The sequence below is a fragment of the Vipera ursinii genome, assembly GCF_947247035.1.
Source record: "Vipera ursinii genome assembly, chromosome: 1".
In the NCBI taxonomy this organism is placed as follows: Eukaryota; Metazoa; Chordata; class Lepidosauria; order Squamata; family Viperidae; genus Vipera; species Vipera ursinii.
This window is the reverse complement of record NC_139512.1, coordinates 254,072,044-254,090,973: the sequence shown is the minus strand read 5'-3', so window position 1 is coordinate 254,090,973 and position 18,930 is coordinate 254,072,044. Positions and strand designations below refer to the sequence as shown.

Genomic DNA, 18,930 nt, shown 5'->3' with positions numbered 1-18,930 from the left:
GTGCTTTAGAATTAAAGGTTTTGAAAGCTCTGAGCTATATGCTGGCAGCTGCCGTATAACTCAAATGTGGTCTTGAACATCATGTAAGAAAGAACTCATTCAGATTTCAACTGTAAGCTAGGATTTTATATGTGCAATTAGTGTGATGTTTTTGAACTATTACATTTAATATGAAATGAAATATCTGCCTTTTTGCAGCATGTTGTGATAGGTTTCATAGGGAAGTATTCCTCTTCTCTTTTTGCCGGATCAGTTCAAGCTATGCTTAATGAATATTAAATTAACATGAAAGTTAGATCTGCTAGAGACAAATTACTGTGTTGCTTAAACAGTACGATGAAAACTCATTATGAAACCCGTGAGTAATACTTTACTGTCAAGAAAATTATGTGTATAAACTGTTCCAACCAAAGAGAAACTTGGATGAAAATGATATAAAGTGATGAGACTTCATGCTATTGCATGTGCCATATAATTTAATTGGAGAGTCTTGTTCTTATAGTTTTACTAACTTTGCATCCGCTCTGGAAGCTTTCACCATCACAGTTTAATTACACCAAGAGTAAATGTACACGTCATAGCTCAAAAGTGCCATAGTCTCATTATGAAAAGCTTCATTTGATATGCACAAAACTTTATCTCTGTGTTTTAGTTGTTTGCTTTTAAAAGCAGCTACAGAAGAATGTATTGCCGCTATAATAGGAAGCATGTTTAATAATCCAGTGTGCAGTTCTTGCTACCTGAATACTGCATGCTTTGTTTGAAAGAGGACCATCTGACAATAGTTTTGTAGGGGCACTCTTTCTTGTTGATTGTTGTAAAGTCATAATGCAAAGTGTACATTCTTCCTAATATGCTCCCTAGCTTCCAGTGTCTCGATACGTGCAATACACCATTATCACAAATTCCTAGGCTAATATCATTTCATACAAATGGTGCCAATATTTGCATGCGTTTGTACTGTGGGTGTTTTTTGTTGTTGTTGTTGTTCACTTTCTAGTAGTTTTGAAATAAAGCATGCAACTCGTTAAAAAGTTATATATTTCCCATCCAATTGTTAGAATAATGACCACTTCACATTTACCTGGATTGTTCAGGGAGCCATTTCCTGCATGGCATGTTCCCATGCAATTTTGTTATACAACACAAACCAGATGAACGGGATGTATCCTGCTGTTCCTTCCCAACCAAATATTTTTCTACCGCTTGGCTGCGAAGTAGCCACAAGAATTGACCTTGCCTGTTTGATTCTTGGAATGTTCTATATTAAGGGCTCTCATTCAATGGAGTAAATATAAATTGGTCATTTCCACAACCCTTCACTTTCTCTAGTGCAACTTTTCTTGTTCTTTTGTTTTTGCACAGGAACAATTAATCATCTCTTGAAACCTAGAAGTCAGCAACATTATTGCTCTCCAAATAGATTTCTTTCTCTCTCTCTCTCTCTCCCTCTCCCTCCCTCCCTCTCCCTCTCTTTCAATGAAGTGTAGAAAGCAGTCGCACTGGTTTAACATTGAGTAATCGTGTACCACTGTGAGCAAGAGATTTTTTTTTAAATGATAACTTGGGGCTAGTGAAGAACTTTAAGCGAAATGAAATATGAAGAAAATGTTGTCCTGGAGATAGCTGCCGGATTTTGAACCCATGCAATTTTTTTCTTGCTGTACAGAATTGAAAACTATTTAATGTGCTTTTCTAGCATTTGGTGATGGCCCAGATTAATATCCTTCATGGTCTGAATAGCTCCCCCTCTCAATTATCCTAAGCATCTCTCCATATTTCCCCATTGTCTTTTTTGCTCACTCCCAACTTTGTCTCTTTCCATGCTGCCTCTTACACTTGGAACAGCCTCCCAGTCAACGTATGTAAAGCTCTCCTCCTTCAAAAAACAGTGTTGAATTCCACATGCTCAGGAGCATATTTCTTTTGTTCACACCATAACATTCTCTGTGTTCTACTAGTTTATATGCTTCATTCTAAAAACTTTTTATAGCATTTAAACTTTACAGGGAGTGCAGAATTATTAGGCAAATGAGTATTTTGACCACATCATCCTCTTTATGCATGTTGTCTTACTCCAAGCTGTATAGGCTCGAAAGCCTACTACCAATTAAGCATATTAGGTGATGTGCATCTCTGTAATGAGAAGGGGTGTGGTCTAATGACATCAACACCCTGTATCAGGTGTGCATAATTATTAGGCAACTTCCTTTCCTTTGGCAAAATGGGTCAAAAGAAGGACTTGACAGGCTCAGAAAAGTCAAAAATAGTGAGATATCTTGCAGAGGGATGCAGCACTCTTAAAATTGCAAAGCTTCTGAAGCGTGATCATCGAACAATCAAGCGTTTCATTCAAAATAGTCAACAGGGTCGCAAGAAGCGTGTGGAGAAACCAAGGCGCAAAATAACTGCCCATGAACTGAGAAAAGTCAAGTGTGCAGCTGCCAAGATGCCACTTGCCACCAGTTTGGCCATATTTCAGAGCTGCAACATCACTGGAGTGCCCAAAAGCACAAGGTGTGCAATACTCAGAGACATGGCCAAGGTAAGAAAGGCTGAAAGACGACCACCACTGAACAAGACACACAAGCTGAAACGTCAAGACTGGGCCAAGAAATATCTCAAGACTGATTTTTCTAAGGTTTTATGGACTGATGAAATGAGAGTGAGTCTTGATGGGCCAGATGGATGGGCCCGTGGCTGGATTGGTAAAGGGCAGAGAGCTCCAGTCCGACTCAGACGCCAGCAAGGTGGAGGTGGAGTACTGGTTTGGGCTGGTATCATCAAAGATGAGCTTGTGGGGCCTTTTCGGGTTGAGGATGGAGTCAAGCTCAACTCCCAGTCCTACTGCCAGTTTCTGGAAGACACCTTCTTCAAGCAGTGGTACAGGAAGAAGTCTGCATCCTTCAAGAAAAACATGATTTTCATGCAGGACAATGCTCCATCACACGCGTCCAAGTACTCCACAGCGTGGCTGGCAAGAAAGGGTATAAAAGAAGAAAATCTAATGACATGGCCTCCTTGTTCACCTGATCTGAACCCCATTGAGAACCTGTGGTCCATCATCAAATGTGAGATTTACAAGGAGGGAAAACAGTACACCTCTCTGAACAGTGTCTGGGAGGCTGTGGTTGCTGCTGCACGCAATGTTGATGGTGAACAGATCAAAACACTGACAGAATCCATGGATGGCAGGCTTTTGAGTGTCCTTGCAAAGAAAGGTGGCTATATTGGTCACTGATTTGTTTTTGTTATGTTTTTGAATGTCAGAAATGTATATTTGTGAATGTTGAGATGTTATATTGGTTTCACTGGTAAAAATAAATAATTGAAATGGGTATATATTTGTTTTTTGTTAAGTTGCCTAATAATTATGCACAGTAATAGTCACCTGCACACACAGATATCCCCCTAAAATAGCTATAACTAAAAACAAACTAAAAACTACTTCCAAAAATATTCAGCTTTGATATTAATGAGTTTTTTGGGTTCATTGAGAACATGGTTGTTGTTCAATAATAAAATTAATCCTCAAAAATACAACTTGCCTAATAATTCTGCACTCCCTGTATAGGACAGAGAAGATGATAGCCTAGAGGGGTTATTCTTTTATACTTGGTACTGAGAGCCAGCATGGTATATAGCCAGTAAAGGTGTGGGGAGACCCCAATTTAAATCTTGAACAAGTCATTAGAAGTCATTGATTTGCCTTGGAGCAAACATAATTTCTCGTTTCACATTTTTCCTCTTATAGTATACAGATTAAAATGTTAACTAACTTATTTTCAGGGTAAACCTAACCCAGAATTTGCAGGACCAAATTCTGTGTCAAAAGATAATTTCCCTATGTGGCCATTAATATTGATGGGTTGATATTTATCGTTCTCCAGAAAACCCTTTCCTGTATGAGTGTTAGGAAGTTAATTAGTTATGTACTGAGAAATCAGTCGGAGCATCTTCATCGTTTTCATATAGTAACTCTGCCGTCCGTTTCCCTTCCCAACTCAGAAGAGAGTTATAATGTTGCAAAAACTTTGGGCTGCCGACCACCATTGTGCCTTCCAGATTGGGAGCAGGACTAATACCAAAACAGCAAAGGCATATTTGGTGGGTGAAGATATTGAATGAAAACATGGCATTTGTAACATTCATCAATTTTATGATACTGTATTTGTTTTAGGGGCAAGCATTCTCTTCATTTCTTGATATCTATATCAATAATATTTTAAGGAATTGTTTTGCTAGATAAATATTCATTTGTTGAAAGGATTTTGTTATGCATTGACTTTTCCTATTATTATGGTTACATACCAGTTTAATTGGAGAAAAAAATCTCTCATTTGTAGTACTGCCATTTGTCTTTCTGTTGATGTGTGTCAACAAGACAAACAATACTTGTTTTGGCTTTAATTCATTATTAATCCATGGGGCTCTTTTGTGTGTATTGAATTAGCAACTTATGTGATAAGCAATAACTGAAATAATTTTGCTTTTCAACATTCCTTTTTTGGAAGTTGTAGGTTGCGGTCCTTCAGATTCCTGTTCTATAAAGACTCTGTATTGTGGATAGCTTGTGCTTCTTCACTTCAGTCTTTAAGAATGTTATTCAGTCCTTAAAATCTCGATGGGTGTATGAAAGTCATATTATTCCCCTGGGTTTATTTAAGTCTAGTGCAGATGTAATTCTGACTTTCTGCTAACCATCATTTGCAAATTAGCCTCAAATTGACATTTTTCTTCTCATTACTCATTCATACTTTCATATACATTTTCCCATCCCTTTCCTTGACAATTTTAATAAAGTTTTGCATTACATTTGTCATGGATAGTAACCACCTAGTTGTGATGTCCTTGATGTTCTTTCAGCTTGGTTGTTTGCCTACAAATGTTTTGTTATCTAACTAGGTAACACCATCAGTGCAAGTGGGTGCAGGGTTTGATCCTTGTTTATATACATTGCTTGCCCTGCCAGTTTTGGTGGGGATATGGTTTTCTCCTTGATAACTTCTTGATTAGGGTATTGTTCCCTGCTTGCTTGATTGTTTCCCTAGTGTTAATCCTTGATTATCTGGGTGATGGCTGCTGGAGAGGATATTCTGCTTTTTAAAAAAATTTCTTCATTTTTTGTCTCTTTTGAATGGTGAATAAATATGGTTTACTAATGATCTCAGTTTGAATCCAAGGCAAACCATTCAGTGTTACAGTAGTCCAAATCTATGCCCCAACCACTGGTGCTGAAGAGGATGAAATTGATCGGTTCTATGAAGCCCTACAGCACCTTATAGAACTAACACCAAAAAAGCCCTAACAAGCAGGCATATTGATTTGTGCTTTAAATTGTAAGCCACCCTGAGTCTTCGGAGAAGGGCGGGATATAAATGGGATAAAAAAAATATATGATGTCCTTATCATCATGGGGGATTGGAATGCTAAAGTAGGAAGCCAAAAGATAACCAGAATAACAGGCAAGTTTGGCCTTGGAGTACAAAATGAAGCAGGGCACAGGCTGATAGAATTTTGTCAAGAGAATACGATGGTCATAGCAAACACTTTTCCAACAACCCAAAAGACGGCTCTACACATGGACATCACCAGACGGTCAACACAGAAAAAATATTGACTATGTGCTCTGCAGCCAAAGATGGAGAACCTCTATACAGTCAGTAAAAAAAAGACCAGGAGCTGACTGTGGCTCAGACCATGAGCTTTTGGTGCAAAATTTAGGCTTAAACTGAAGAAAGTAGGGAAACACACTAGGCCACTCAGGTATGAATTAAATCATATCCCTGTTGAATATGCAGTAGAGGTGACAAATAGATTTAAGGAATTAGATCTGATAGAGTGCCTGAAGAACTATGGACGGAGGTTCGCAACATTGTACAAGAGGTAGCAACTAAAACCATCCCAAAGAAAGAGAAATGCAAGAAAGCAAAATGGCTGTCTGAGGAAGCTTTGCAAATAGCTGAGGAAAGTAGGGAAGCGAAAGGCAAGGGAGAGAAAGAAAGATACACCCAATTGAATACAGAATTCCAGAGAATAGCTAGAAGAGATAAGAATGCCTTCTTAAATGAACAGTGCAAAGAAATAGAAGAAAACAATAGAATAGGGAAGACCAGAGATCTCTTCAAGAAAATTGGAGAGATGAACGGAATGTTTCATACAAAAATGGGCATAATAAAGGACCAAAATGGCAGGGACCTAACAGAGGCAGAAGAGATTAAGAAGAGGTAGCAAAATTACACAGAAGAACTATACAAGAATGAGCTTAGCGTCCCTGATAATCACAATGAGGTGGTCACTGACCTTGAGCCAGACTTCCTAGAATGTGAAGTGAAGTGGGCCTTAGAAAAACTGAGCAACAACAAAGCTAGTGGAGGTGACAGTATTCCAGCTGAGCTATTCAAAATCTTAAAAGACGATGTAGTAAAAGTGCTACACTCAATTTGCCAGCAAATTTGGAAAACTCAACAGCGGCCACTGGATTGGAAAAGATCAGTTTACATTCCAATTCTAAAGAAAGGCAGTACCAAAGAATGTTCAAACTATCGTACCATTGCAGTCATTTCACATGCTAGTAAAGTTATGCTTAAAATCCTACAAGCTAGACTCCAGCAGTATGTGGATCGAGAACTACCAGAAGTACAGGCAGGATTTCGAAGAGGCAGAGGAACTAGAGATCAAATTGCCAACATACGCTGGATCATGGAGAAAGCTAGGGAGTTCCAGAAAAACATCTACTTCTGCTTCATTGACTATGCTAAAGCCTTTGATTGTGTGGATCACAACAAACTGTGGCAAGTTCTTAAAGAGATGGGAGTACCAGACCATATTATTTGTCTCTTGAGAAACCTATATGCAGATCAAGAAGCAACAGTGAGAACTGGACACCGAACCATCAATTGGTTCAAAATTGGGAAATGAGTCCGGCAAGGCTGTATACTGTCGCCCTGCCTATTTAACCTATATGCAGAGCACATCATGAGAAAGGCAGGGCTAGATGAATCAAAAGTTGGAATTAAGATTGCCGGGAGAAATATTAACAACCTAACATATGCAGATGACACCACTCTAATGGTAGAAAGCGAAGAAGAACTAAAGAGCCTCTTGTTGCGGGGGAAGAAGGAGAGTGCAAAAGTTGGGTTGGAACTTAACATTAAGAAAACCAAGATCATGGCAAATAGATGGGGAAGAAATGGAGGTAGTGACAGATTTTATTTTCCTGGGCTCCAAGATCACTGCAGATGGGGACTGTAGCCAAGAAATTAAAAGATGCTTGCTCCTGGGGAAGAAAGCAATGGCATATCTAGACAGCACACTAAAAATCAGAGACATCACCCTGTCAACAAAAGTGCGTATAGTCAAGGCTATGGTCTTCCCAGTTTCATTGTATGGCAGTGAAAGTTGGACCATAAGAAAGGCTGAGCACCAAAGAATTGAGGCCTTTGAACTATGGTGCTGGAGAAGACTCCTGCCGAGTCCCTTGGACTGTAAGGTGATCAAACCAGTCAGTCCTAGAGGAGATCAACCCTGACTGCTCTTTAGAAGGCCAGATCATGAAGGTGAAACTCAAATACTTTGGCCACCTAATGAGAAGGAAGGACTCACTGGAGAAGAGCCTAATGCTGGGAAAGATTGAGGGCAATAGAAAAAGGGGACGACAGAGAATGAGGTGGCTGGATGGGGTCACTGAAGCAGTAGGCGTGAGCTTAAATGGACTGCAGAAGATGGTAGAGGACAGGAAGGCCTGGAGGAACATTGTCCATGGGGTTGCGATTGGTCGGACACGACTTTGCAGCTAACAGCAACAATATTTCTATGTGTCTGTTGATTGCTGAATTGTTTGAATGTCAAACTTCCAAGAATTCTCTAGTGTTTTTGGATTTAGTTTGGTCTAGGATTCACATAGTTTCCCAGTTGAAATTATGGTTGACTCTATCCATGTGAGATTATGGGATTTTCATTGCATCTTCTGATTGCTAGTCGGTGTTCATGGATATCCTCTGCTAATCTTCTACTTATCTGACCTACAAAATGACTGGTTACAGTCTTTACATTCAATGTTGTAGATGACTTTTTTTTCTTGTGTTACTTTTGGTTTACCTAGGATGTTTTAGAAAGCTTTGGTTGTTTTGTGTGCTATAATAATGTTGTGTAGTTGTAACAGTGTATTGGTTTCTGAGATTTTTCATATATGGTAGTATTATCTTTTTCATAGTTTGTGTTGGTTGTGCTGCAGTGGATTGAGTGGTCAGGCACTTTTTTATAAAGTTGTGTGGATATCCGTTTTGTTGGAATATGTTATATAGGTGGTCTGTTTTCTTTGTTTTGGTGTTCTGGATTGTTACAGTGCATTTGTACTTATCTGAGTAATATTCTTATACAGGTTCTCTTCTGGGAGGTTGAGCTGTTACTTTAGTAATGCAGTACTTGGTTAGTGGGGTTGTTTTTTGATAGTAGCAATTCCAATGTGCTGCTATTTTCTCTGCCAATGTGGATATACAAAATGGGTAATGTGTTGTTTTCTTCTTCCCTTGTGAATTTTATTTCTTTGAATATGCTGATGAATTCATATATCTTTTTTAATTGTTTCTTTTTTATTATGAAGAAGATTCTATACTTTTGGTATATCTGGGAGTGCTACAGTGTCTAGACACTGAATTATGCTCTCTGCTATAAGTCCTGAGCGTGGTGATCCCATGGGTGTTCCTCAGATTTGTTGGCACATTTGTTCATCAAACTGAAAGTAGATAGTAAGCAAAGTCTATGATTCTGGTATTTTAATCTTAGTATATTTGGCTAGGTTGGGTGTGTTGTGTAATATTTCTGCCATTGATTTTTTTTTACTATTTCTGGATTTCTGGATGTAGAGAATGCTGGGACATTGAATGAAACTATAATTTCATCTTCTATTTTAGGTCTTTGATTTTCTGGAGGCATTGTAGTGGGGGAGTTGATGGAATATTCACTCCCCTCTGTGAGGTGTCCAAGCTCTTTTATAAGTTCTTTGGCTGCGTTTCATGTTAGGATTCCTGGGAATTATACATTTGGACAAAGAGATATGTTGCACTTGTATATTTTGGGGCATTCTGCCACACTGCAAGCAAACAGCCAGGCTCAGAGAGCACCAGAACTACATTGTTCAACTTTGAGCTACATATATTTTCTTCGATTGGAACCATCTAATCCAACCATCTATTGGAATTTGAAATAAATTGATAGAATCTTATCTGATTCTCATACATACAGGATTAAGTGGTATGAGTTAGTAGCATCTGCACAGATGTAAATTAAATTTAATTGAAAAATGACCAATCAAGGGGGATTTCATGTTGGAGATAGAATGAAGAATGGGCATTCCGGGGTTTGTTTCCAGTTTGAAAAGTTCATTTTGGAAAAAGCTCCACATATTTCTTCATTGGAATTCAGAAATAAAGGAGGTATTGTACAGAAGAGTGAAGAGACTGCATCTTATTATCCAATGTTTCTTAGCTGAGTTTTTGCACTGGAAAAATTGTTCTAGTTTACTACATTATAATGTATGGATCATATTATAGTTTTCTGTTAGCACTGATGTGCTGCCAACATTTTTCCAAATATCTAGAAAAATATGCATTACTGTTTTCATACCCTGGAGAGCCCATTTCTGACCTGAAAAGGGTGCCTTGGGTTTGAAACGGATTTTGAATGCAAGATCAGTCAAAAGCCTAGAAGCCTTCCCAAACTGTCAGACTACAATGAATGGAAATCCTGGAAATTGTCATCTATCATGCCCAGTGGGTATCCGTTTGAGAAGATTGAACCAAAGGAAAATTTAGGGATTTAGGGCCTCATGGACTTCATTGCTTCTGTTTTCATTTTGCGTAGTTTCCTTTCTTATTCCAATTACTGATAAATGTTCAAACAAAAAGTTCCTAATCTGTATTGCTTTACCATCAACCTGTAAGGTAAGCAAAGCCAAATAGGCAAATTTGTCATATTTCTGAAATTTGTTCCAGATGCAGTCCATAAAATATTTCAGAGCTTTTAAGTATTTATTTATTAAAAAAGGTGTTGGAATTATACTAAAATGGTTTTAGAACTATAATTTCATGAAAATGTCAGAAACAAAACCTGTTTCAATCCATGTACCTTTAAAGCTGAGGAAACAATGTGATGTTTCACTGTTACATTTTCTTTAATATTGGATATAAAAAGCTCATACTGAATTCCATTTTTAGATTTCAAAATTAAAAGACTTTCATCTTTCGCAATTATTTTGTGGGTTTTTTTTACATGATGCTTTCATGTTTCTATTCTTTTTTGTTTCCAGCATATTATCAAGTTTCACCGTGCTTCAAAAGCAAACAAAAAACCCATGCAGCTGCCAAGATCTATGGTCAAATCACTACTTTATCAGATTCTTGATGGAATCCATTATCTCCATGCAAACTGGGTGCTTCACAGAGACTTAGTAAGTGCTGTGACTTTAACTGCCTACAGTTAAATTAAAGTTAGTTATATTAAAGAGTTATATTTGTATTGCTTGTAAAGTAAATAAAAATGCAAAATATTAATCTCATGGATTACTACACGTCTTCCTGAAAATGTTACCGTATTTACCCAATAGCAAGATGAGCCAGAAGGTAAATGTGCTCGTTTCAAAAGGAAGAGAATGAAGAATGAATAGAGAAATCCCATGGAGTTCCAAGCTTGTCACCCTAGGTTTGCCAGCTTCAGCTGAAACCAGTCCTAAAGATTTCCTCCTTTCAGTATCTGTAAGCAGCTGATAGGCAGGCAGGAAGGCAGGTAGTCATTGGCCAGAAGCCGCACTCCAAAATGGCGGGGCAGAACAGCAACAATAACAGAAGATACAACAAAACAACAACTTTTTAAAAATCTACGTAAAATCAAATACTTCATTTATAAAGTTAACTGATCCCCTATTCCATATATCAATTATTATCCCCCAAACATAGCAGAAATAGCAAAAAGAAGAAAACAGGATGGAATGAGGTGAGGGAGAAAATAGATATAAATGGGAAAGACAGGAAGGACAAAGCTAGAGAGGAGGTGAGAAGAAATAATCATCAGAGAAGAAAAGTCCTCTTTAGTAATTTCAGAAGAGGACTAATCTTAAAAGGCACCCATACTTTTCAGCAGTGGTGCCTGCAACCATTTCAATCCGCTGCCATGTTTATTTTTAGTAGCCTGTATATCTGGAGTAAGACATTGTCTCATTGTCAGTAAAAAATTTCATAGGCAAAACTAACTCTAGCAATAGCATACCGCTTCATAGTGTTTACAGCCCTCTCTAAGCGGTTTACAGAGTCAGCCTGTTGCCCCCAACAGTCTAGGTCAGGGGTCGGCAACCTCGGCTCTTTTATGACTCGTGGACTTCAACTCCCAGAATTCCTGAGCCAGCATAGCTGGCTCAGGAATTCTGGGAGTTGAAGTCCACGAGTCATAAAAGAGCCGAGGTTGCCGACCCCTGGTCTAGGTCCTCTTTTTACCGACCTCGGAAGGATGGAAGGCTGAGTCAGCCTTGAACTGGTAGCAATCGACAGTCAGCAGAATGAGCCTGCAATGCTGCATTCTAACCACTGCATCACCACGGCTCATTTTAATGACATCATAGGATGTTTTTACCTACAGGTTAGTTTTAAAACTGTTAAAAACAGCTATACAGTCTGCTACATTTCACATTGGAAGATATTAAAATATAGCAGGGCTGTTGTACTTTTCTACTATTGTAAAAACCGCAGCTACCATTTTGTTGAAATTCTCTCAACTTTTCTCATAGTTTTTATAGGAAACAAACTATTGGTGACATAATTCTGCATCCGCTTAAATGATTCCTTAATAATATTGAAAATATTGTCTAAAAAGAAACTTAAAATAACCCTGCCTTGATCCTGCTTGGTGGAACAGAGTACAGAGGGAAATTCTTTCAAGGTTCTGTTACTGTATCCTATAATGATAAAGCAGAATATCATTAGTTCTTGTAGAAACTGTTCCTTGACCTGACCTACCTTGAAGGATTCAGAGAGTTGTAGTGTTTTGGGTATAGAAACAAATACAATTCCAGAAAAGACAGTCAAGAGAAAATTAATCAAATTAATTAAATTTAATTATTAAAATTATTAAATTTTACAATTATTAAATTAAATTAAATTAAATTTTAATGTGTAAAAAGGTAAGGCTTTCCTTGAATTTTCTGTTCTTTAAAGGACTACTTGAATAATTAGCATTATTACAAGGCCTTGTGTCTTTGAGCTGCCTTCTCAATCCGATGTTAAATGATATCCAGTTGTATACCCTGAAATAGTTGCACTGCGGTCTAGGAATATTCCAGTAGTGGTAGAGTAAGTGAATAGGGAGTGGGCAAATGGGAGCTGCCTTTCAGTTCAGTAGGAAGAACCTAAACAAATTTCCCTCTAATTCATCCTGTTTTTAGCTGACTTTAAAGTCTGCAAAAAGAACCAGAAAAAATACAAGCAATGGCTATTACTGTTTTAAGAAGCAGGGACGTTTTAGTTGTGAACTGTAGTGTTTGTGGCAAGTTTGTGCTCCTGCTCGAGAACAACTTGTGAAGACTGTAGCAATCCTTGAAAAAAGTGCAAACTTATTGGAAAGCAAATGTCCCGTAGAATGTCCGGAGAGGACCTTGAGGCTGAAACATTCCTTAAGTCCTGAGAAACGAGACCATATTTTGGAAGAGACTCAGACAGACGCTACCCCTGATACATTGAGGTGTAAAAGGCAAGAGAGGTAAAGCAAAATCAGGCTTGTAAGATTCTGGTACTATACTCTTTCTCAGTAAAATATAGCTCTAATCTTCCTATGGAGTTGTTTTCCTGATCTGGTCCATCTTGTACGGCTGACATGGCCATTTTTCAGTTCGTAAGAGAGGTACAACGTTTTTCAAGAAAATCAAGAAAGGTGCTATAACAGGGATTGATAGGGGAGAAAAACCCAATTCTTTATAAGAAAAACAAAGAAATAATTGAAATAAGAGTCACAGAAGATACTTTGGACCATTGGAGCTAAGAAACAGTTTTCAGGCCTTTGTAAATTGAATTGGTTCAGAGCCTTTGGGAAAAGAAAAAAGGCTGGGATTGCTACAGATAGTAGAATCCTAAAGAACAGAGGGGATGCAAATAAACCCTTCAAGAAGAGCCTCCTTTTTTTGGTAAATCATGACTCACTACCAGGAAGAACTAAAACAGAAGTGTGTTCACTGGAACTAAAAAAATTTCGTGTTAATTCTTAGTATTAAAATTGGTATCGGCATGCTTTACGGTAAGAAATACTCAAGCATTTCTCAAAAATGTTTCTTCAAGTCCAAACTCATTGCTCTCTATGGGAAATAGTAACTTAAGTTTTAATCTGAGATATGTGCTACGGATTGTAGCAGCAGTGCGATCATTCCCGTGACAGAATTATAAACCGTTTCTGTATGTCTATTCAGTATAAATTAATATATATTTTTTCCTTTTAAATAGCTTTGATCTATTTAATGTAAATGTTATTTTGGCCATTGAGAGAGGCTATGGTGGCAATAAAAATCATAGCATAGGAGAAACATGTTAGATAGTCCCTTACAAAGACCACATGTTAGGGGATCCATCTATTACCTCAGCAGAACATATCTTTATAAAGGTGGATGAAGGTGGAATGTATGCAGTAGGCAGTTCATTCATTAGGAACTTAGATGAATTGGGGTAAGCATTTTTTAAAAAATTGTGGTTAGCTTACCTGATATCATAGCTATGAGTTAATAGCAGGGAGGAAGGACTTCTGGTTGTGGCCTACGCTGACACCAACTGTATTTGAGAAATATAGTCCTGAAGTTGTAGACAATGGCTTTTTGAAAGACATTGACTTACATTATTTAATGTCTAGCAACAAAATGATAAACAGCATTCTTAGATGACAAAGAGAACTGAAGTCAGGGGTTGCTTGAATCCAAAGTCCCAGGCTGAGTCTGCATGCCCAGACTAGACATTAGATCCTCATAGGGAAAAATGGAGTACATAGCTTCCTATTCTTGTTCGGCCCTGTCAGAGCAACAAATATCTATATACCTATATCTGTTGCTGGCTTTCTTTTTGGTACTGTCTCCTGGTTTGTCCTTTTGTCCTGAGTTGTTCTTTGCTCCTAGCCTTCTGCTTCATCTCTTCCCATCTTTCCACACATTTCTGAAGCTGAAACTGAAAAATCTGAAACAAGTGATAACTGGAAGAGCAACTGAAGTGAAATCTCATGACAGCTTTTGTTCTGGATAGCAGCCTTATCAGAACCTTTTATTTAAAGTAGGTGTTCTGTGGGGTGCAGCTCTATGAGGCTAATTTTTAGCTTGCTGCCTCATGACCATTCTAACTAAACTGATAGCGCAGAGCTGTTTTCCTTTGCCTTCTCAATCCAATGGCAAAACATTTCACACTTGAACAGTAGGACAGCAAAAACTATGCTAATCTCCTGGTTTATCCTTCCTACTGTGCTGAGATTCCATTTGCAATCATTTTGTGAACATTGTTTATATCTTCTGGATAAAATATGTCCTTCAAGGGACATTTCTAAGAGCATTTTTAGAATTCTGCTCTGACACAATGTTGCTGACTGTGTATTTTAATAAGGTTCAGAACAGCAGGCACAGATAGTGAACTAATCCCACTGTTTTTACTAGAATATAGTGGTACTATTGTTACAATATTAAAAAAAAAGTTCTGAAATATACAATTGCCATGTGAATACTTTAATTTCTTAACACTTATTGTTTGGTGGAAAAAAAATGATTTCTCTCTTGCTTACCATTTTAAATTACAAAGAGGTTTCCTTTGAGATTCCCACCCCCAGTCCAGGCAGAAATAAAAAGACACAAATTCTACAGGCTACCCCCTATAAATAATGAGGTCACATTCTTGCCTTTCTCCTTCCTCTTTTCCCCTAACCCTTAAATCCGATTTCAGTTAGCTTACAGCCATCAAGTTCAATCAGATGGTCAAATCATATATGTTTCAAGTGTTAGAAAATACTTTCATTCTTTCTCAGAATTTGGACCTAGTTGAAAGAAGAATTTTTCTCAGGGCTTTTTTTCTCATAGAACGCTCAGAATGGAGTTCTGGCACCTTTTTTGGATGGAACCTTGTAGGGTAGGCAAGGCAGGTTGTATGACAGGTTGTGTGAGTTCCGGCACCTTTTTCTTTTACAAAAAAAAGCACTGATTATTCTAAATACTTTCTAAATAAACCTGACAAAACACCACATGGACAGAATCACCACACATTATAAAATTGAGTTTTCATATTTCAAGCTTCTACTGTAAGTGCCAAACTTAACCTTCAAATTGCATGTTTAGATCTTGTATTATACTTTTCTTTTACATGGATCATTCCTAAATAATTAGGTTGAGACTGTAGTATTGCTGGCTGAGTCTAACTTTTATTTTTTCCCATCCTGCTATTTGTCATGCTCATTTATTGAGTAGTGGTTTTCAAAAAGAACCAAGATAAAAATAACCCCCCCTTTTAAAGAAAATAATAAATGAGACTATGATCTATGATCCTTATTCTTTTACTTTTATATTGTCCCCCTTATACATTTATATTTCAGGCACTTACACTGATTCATTCTAACTAACTAGTTCAGAAGACATGATACGAAGGTGGCAAGCCTTCCAGTATTTTACTAATCTTCCTTTTAGTTAAAACTGTGTCCCAGGGTTTGTTTGTTTTTTAATTAAAGTTAAGTCCAGGATCCAAAACGTAATGGATGTAAATGTACATAGCACATGGCTGTCCTACTAAAACTCAGAGCAACAGATTATGAGGAGTCTGGAGGCTAAACCGTACAATGAACTATTGGGAGAATTAGGCATGTCTAATACACAGTGCCAGTGTATTCTGTCTGTAGGCGCATTTGCACAATAATGATCACACAAGGCCTTATGTACAAGAGATGTTTTATTTATTTATTTAATTAATTAATTAATTAAATTTTTATACCGCCCTTCTCCCGAAGGACTCAGGGCGGTGAACAGGGCATATCATAAAACTACAAAAATACAAAAGTTAAAAAAGAATTAAATTATTGCCCACAATAAAAACAATAAAAAACATATATAAATATTAAAACCTTAAGTAATTCCCCATCAGGCCAGGCCAGCTTGTTCAAATAAATGGGTCTTTAACCCGCGCCAGAAGGAGCGGAGATCCGGTGCCATCCGGAGCTCAACCGGCAGCTGATTCCACAAAGCCGGAGCGCCCACAGAGAAGGCCCTCCCCCTGGGGGCCACCAGCCGACATTCTCTGACGTTGAAATCCAGTGCATTAAGTCCATGATACATTTACCATGTTAAAGCCAGTGGCTTAATTTATCAAATAATATCTGTGCCATGTTAAATAATCATACAACTGTTGAAGGAAAAGTCTTCATCATGATTCAGTCTAAGCCGGGAATAAACAACATGGTGACTGCTGTAGAAAGATGGTTGCAGTTTATTGAAGAGCAGAGCCAGACAGAAAGATGGCTCTGGAAGAAAAGAGAGAGAGCACATGTAGGGAGTGGGTTTTTATACCCTCTGGGGCTCTTGAGGGTGTTTCTTGTTCCGATTTGAGGCTTTGTATTTCCTGTGTCATGTATTTTGACCTGAGTCTGGGTGTGCCCCTTGACATCTGTGGGTTAATCCTATTATGTCCTGTGTTAGAGTTTGGGTGGGGTATGTAGATTTTTGGTGTCTTTGTCTTCCTAAATGTCTAGCTGGAGGCCTCCAACCGTCCTGGATTATTTACATCTGCATTTCTACAGAGCTGGTTTCTGCTTGTGGGAGGGAGACTTAGGGCTATTAAGAAAAAATGCTTTTCTGCCTCTTTAAGCTCTTTTGAGGAAATATAATATTTTGCCCTTTTAATATTTCCTGCTCTGGGGAGCTGACTTCCCACACAACCATTATTGATTATTTCATTTTCATTGGCCAAGATTATGTTATGAGGATCTGTATTTTTAAGGATCTCTGTTACCCTGGTGCAAACTATTGAGTGTTTAAAACCTTTTTTTTAAATTGGATTTTCTCTTTAGGAGAGGGTGTTTCCCTAATTTCAGTTTTAGTTTTTTGCAAGTATCTCAGCAATGTTTATACTTTTCAGAGTTAATTTACCATACAAATATTTTCATGTATGATAATGAGTCCTTGCCATATGGTCTCATAATATAATATATAAGGCAATGCAACACATATTTTTTTTATAAAAACATGCATGGACAACAGCACTATGCTAAAGAGATTTTTTTTTTCCTCATGGGAATGTCAAATCTCAAAAGAATTATATTCTAGATAAGCCTGGGAACAGTAAGAGTTACTAAATGCTAGCATTCTGTTGTCCATTGTTTCTCTTATCATTTAATCGGGTGTGTTCCTCTCATTCAAAACTGCAGACAGTTTTACTTCTGTTTGTTTTTGCTGGCTCCCTTCTGACCTTCTCCTTACTAAAAGAATTGATCACACTGAGCTGATGCAGTAGCAATGTTCATATGGATTGATTTCTTTCTTTTTTTAATGTTAAATGAGTTTCATTTAAGAGCGTGTCATAATTGCCTTTGTGTTTTCTTTCTCTGTGAGATGTTTATATATTGTCAATGTCTGCTAATCTGAATGGAGTGATTACATAATCAATTCAATGTTTACATCTCTCAGGATTTTGTTTTAAATTGCAACATGTATATTTTTTCCCCCACAGCAAATATTGTATTTATTTTTGATCTTGTTCATTCTGCATTATATCTTTACTGGATAGTCAAACCCTATGTTTTAGTCTCAGTTGGAATCTCTTTGTTCAATTTTTATTCCTGATAATTTAAACATGAAATTCCAAAACTTTGTTTCTATAGCAACTAGCATGGCTTACTCCAGGGCTAGCATTTTCCTTTAAGTAAGGATGAAAACCAGCAAGACCCATCTGTAAGCAGAATGTTTATTGCTAAGCAGAAAAAATTCCTTCACTCTCTGTTATATCCAAATGCCCTCAAATCTGTTTTCTGTACATTTAGGAGGACAGAAATAGAGGACACTCCTACAAAATGGAATATGCCCTAATTTTAGTCATGACTTTCATAAAAGAATAACTATTTTGAGTGAATTTAAATCTTCAGACTCAAAATCAGATGAATTGCACATGCACCAGATTTGAACATTTTTTTTTCTTTTTTTCTCAACAAAGTTTTCACTGAGAGCAGACAATATTAGAAGTCACACTAGATCTGATTCCTCCTAGGTCATGTTAGCCTTTGTTTGTGAAACTTCTTCAAATTTATATTTATTTGTATATCTCTTTTCTATATAACTTTTGAGAACATGCATGTACAGGTAGTCCTCGACTTATAACCATTCATTTCATGATCAAAGTTACAACAGCACTGGGAAAAGTGACTTATGACCAATTTTCACACTTATGACTGTTGCCGCACCCCATGGTCAGGTGATCTAAATTCAGGTGCTTGGCCCCTGGGGTGTATTTTTGACAGTTGGGCTGTCCCAGGATCATGTGATCACTATTAGTAGCCTTCCCAGCCGGCTTCTGACAAACAGTCAATGGGGGAACCAGATTTGCTTAATGACCAAATGATTCACTTAACAACTGTGGCAAGAAAGGTCATAAAATGGGGTAAAACTCTCTTACCAACTGCCTTGCTTAGCAGTGGAAATTTTGGGCTCAGTTGTGGTTGTAAGTCAAGGACTACCTGTAGTTAATAGTATCTTAGAAATGTGGTCTCAAAAAAATATGCTTTCTCTAACAGTTTTGTCATACCAATTGATCAGACTATTCTCCTTGTTTGGGGCACAAGTCCTGCAAGATTGAATTTACAAGGAAGCATTCTCTGTCATTGCCCTCTTTTTCTGAAATACTGTGCTTTTAGAAATGTGAGGGCCCCCTGCACACTGGGAATTCAATAAAG

At 37.6% G+C, this 18,930-nt stretch overlaps 1 protein-coding gene across 1 annotated transcript in view; it reads left to right on the top strand.

Annotated features, from left to right (window-relative positions):
* The window catches only part of CDK19 (cyclin dependent kinase 19), an 88,986-nt gene that overhangs the window by 39,312 nt on the left and 30,744 nt on the right, over window positions 1-18,930 (top strand). The window contains 1 exon segment of the mRNA XM_083374043.1: window positions 10,310-10,450. Coding sequence (XP_083230169.1) covers window positions 10,310-10,450 — 141 coding nt within the window.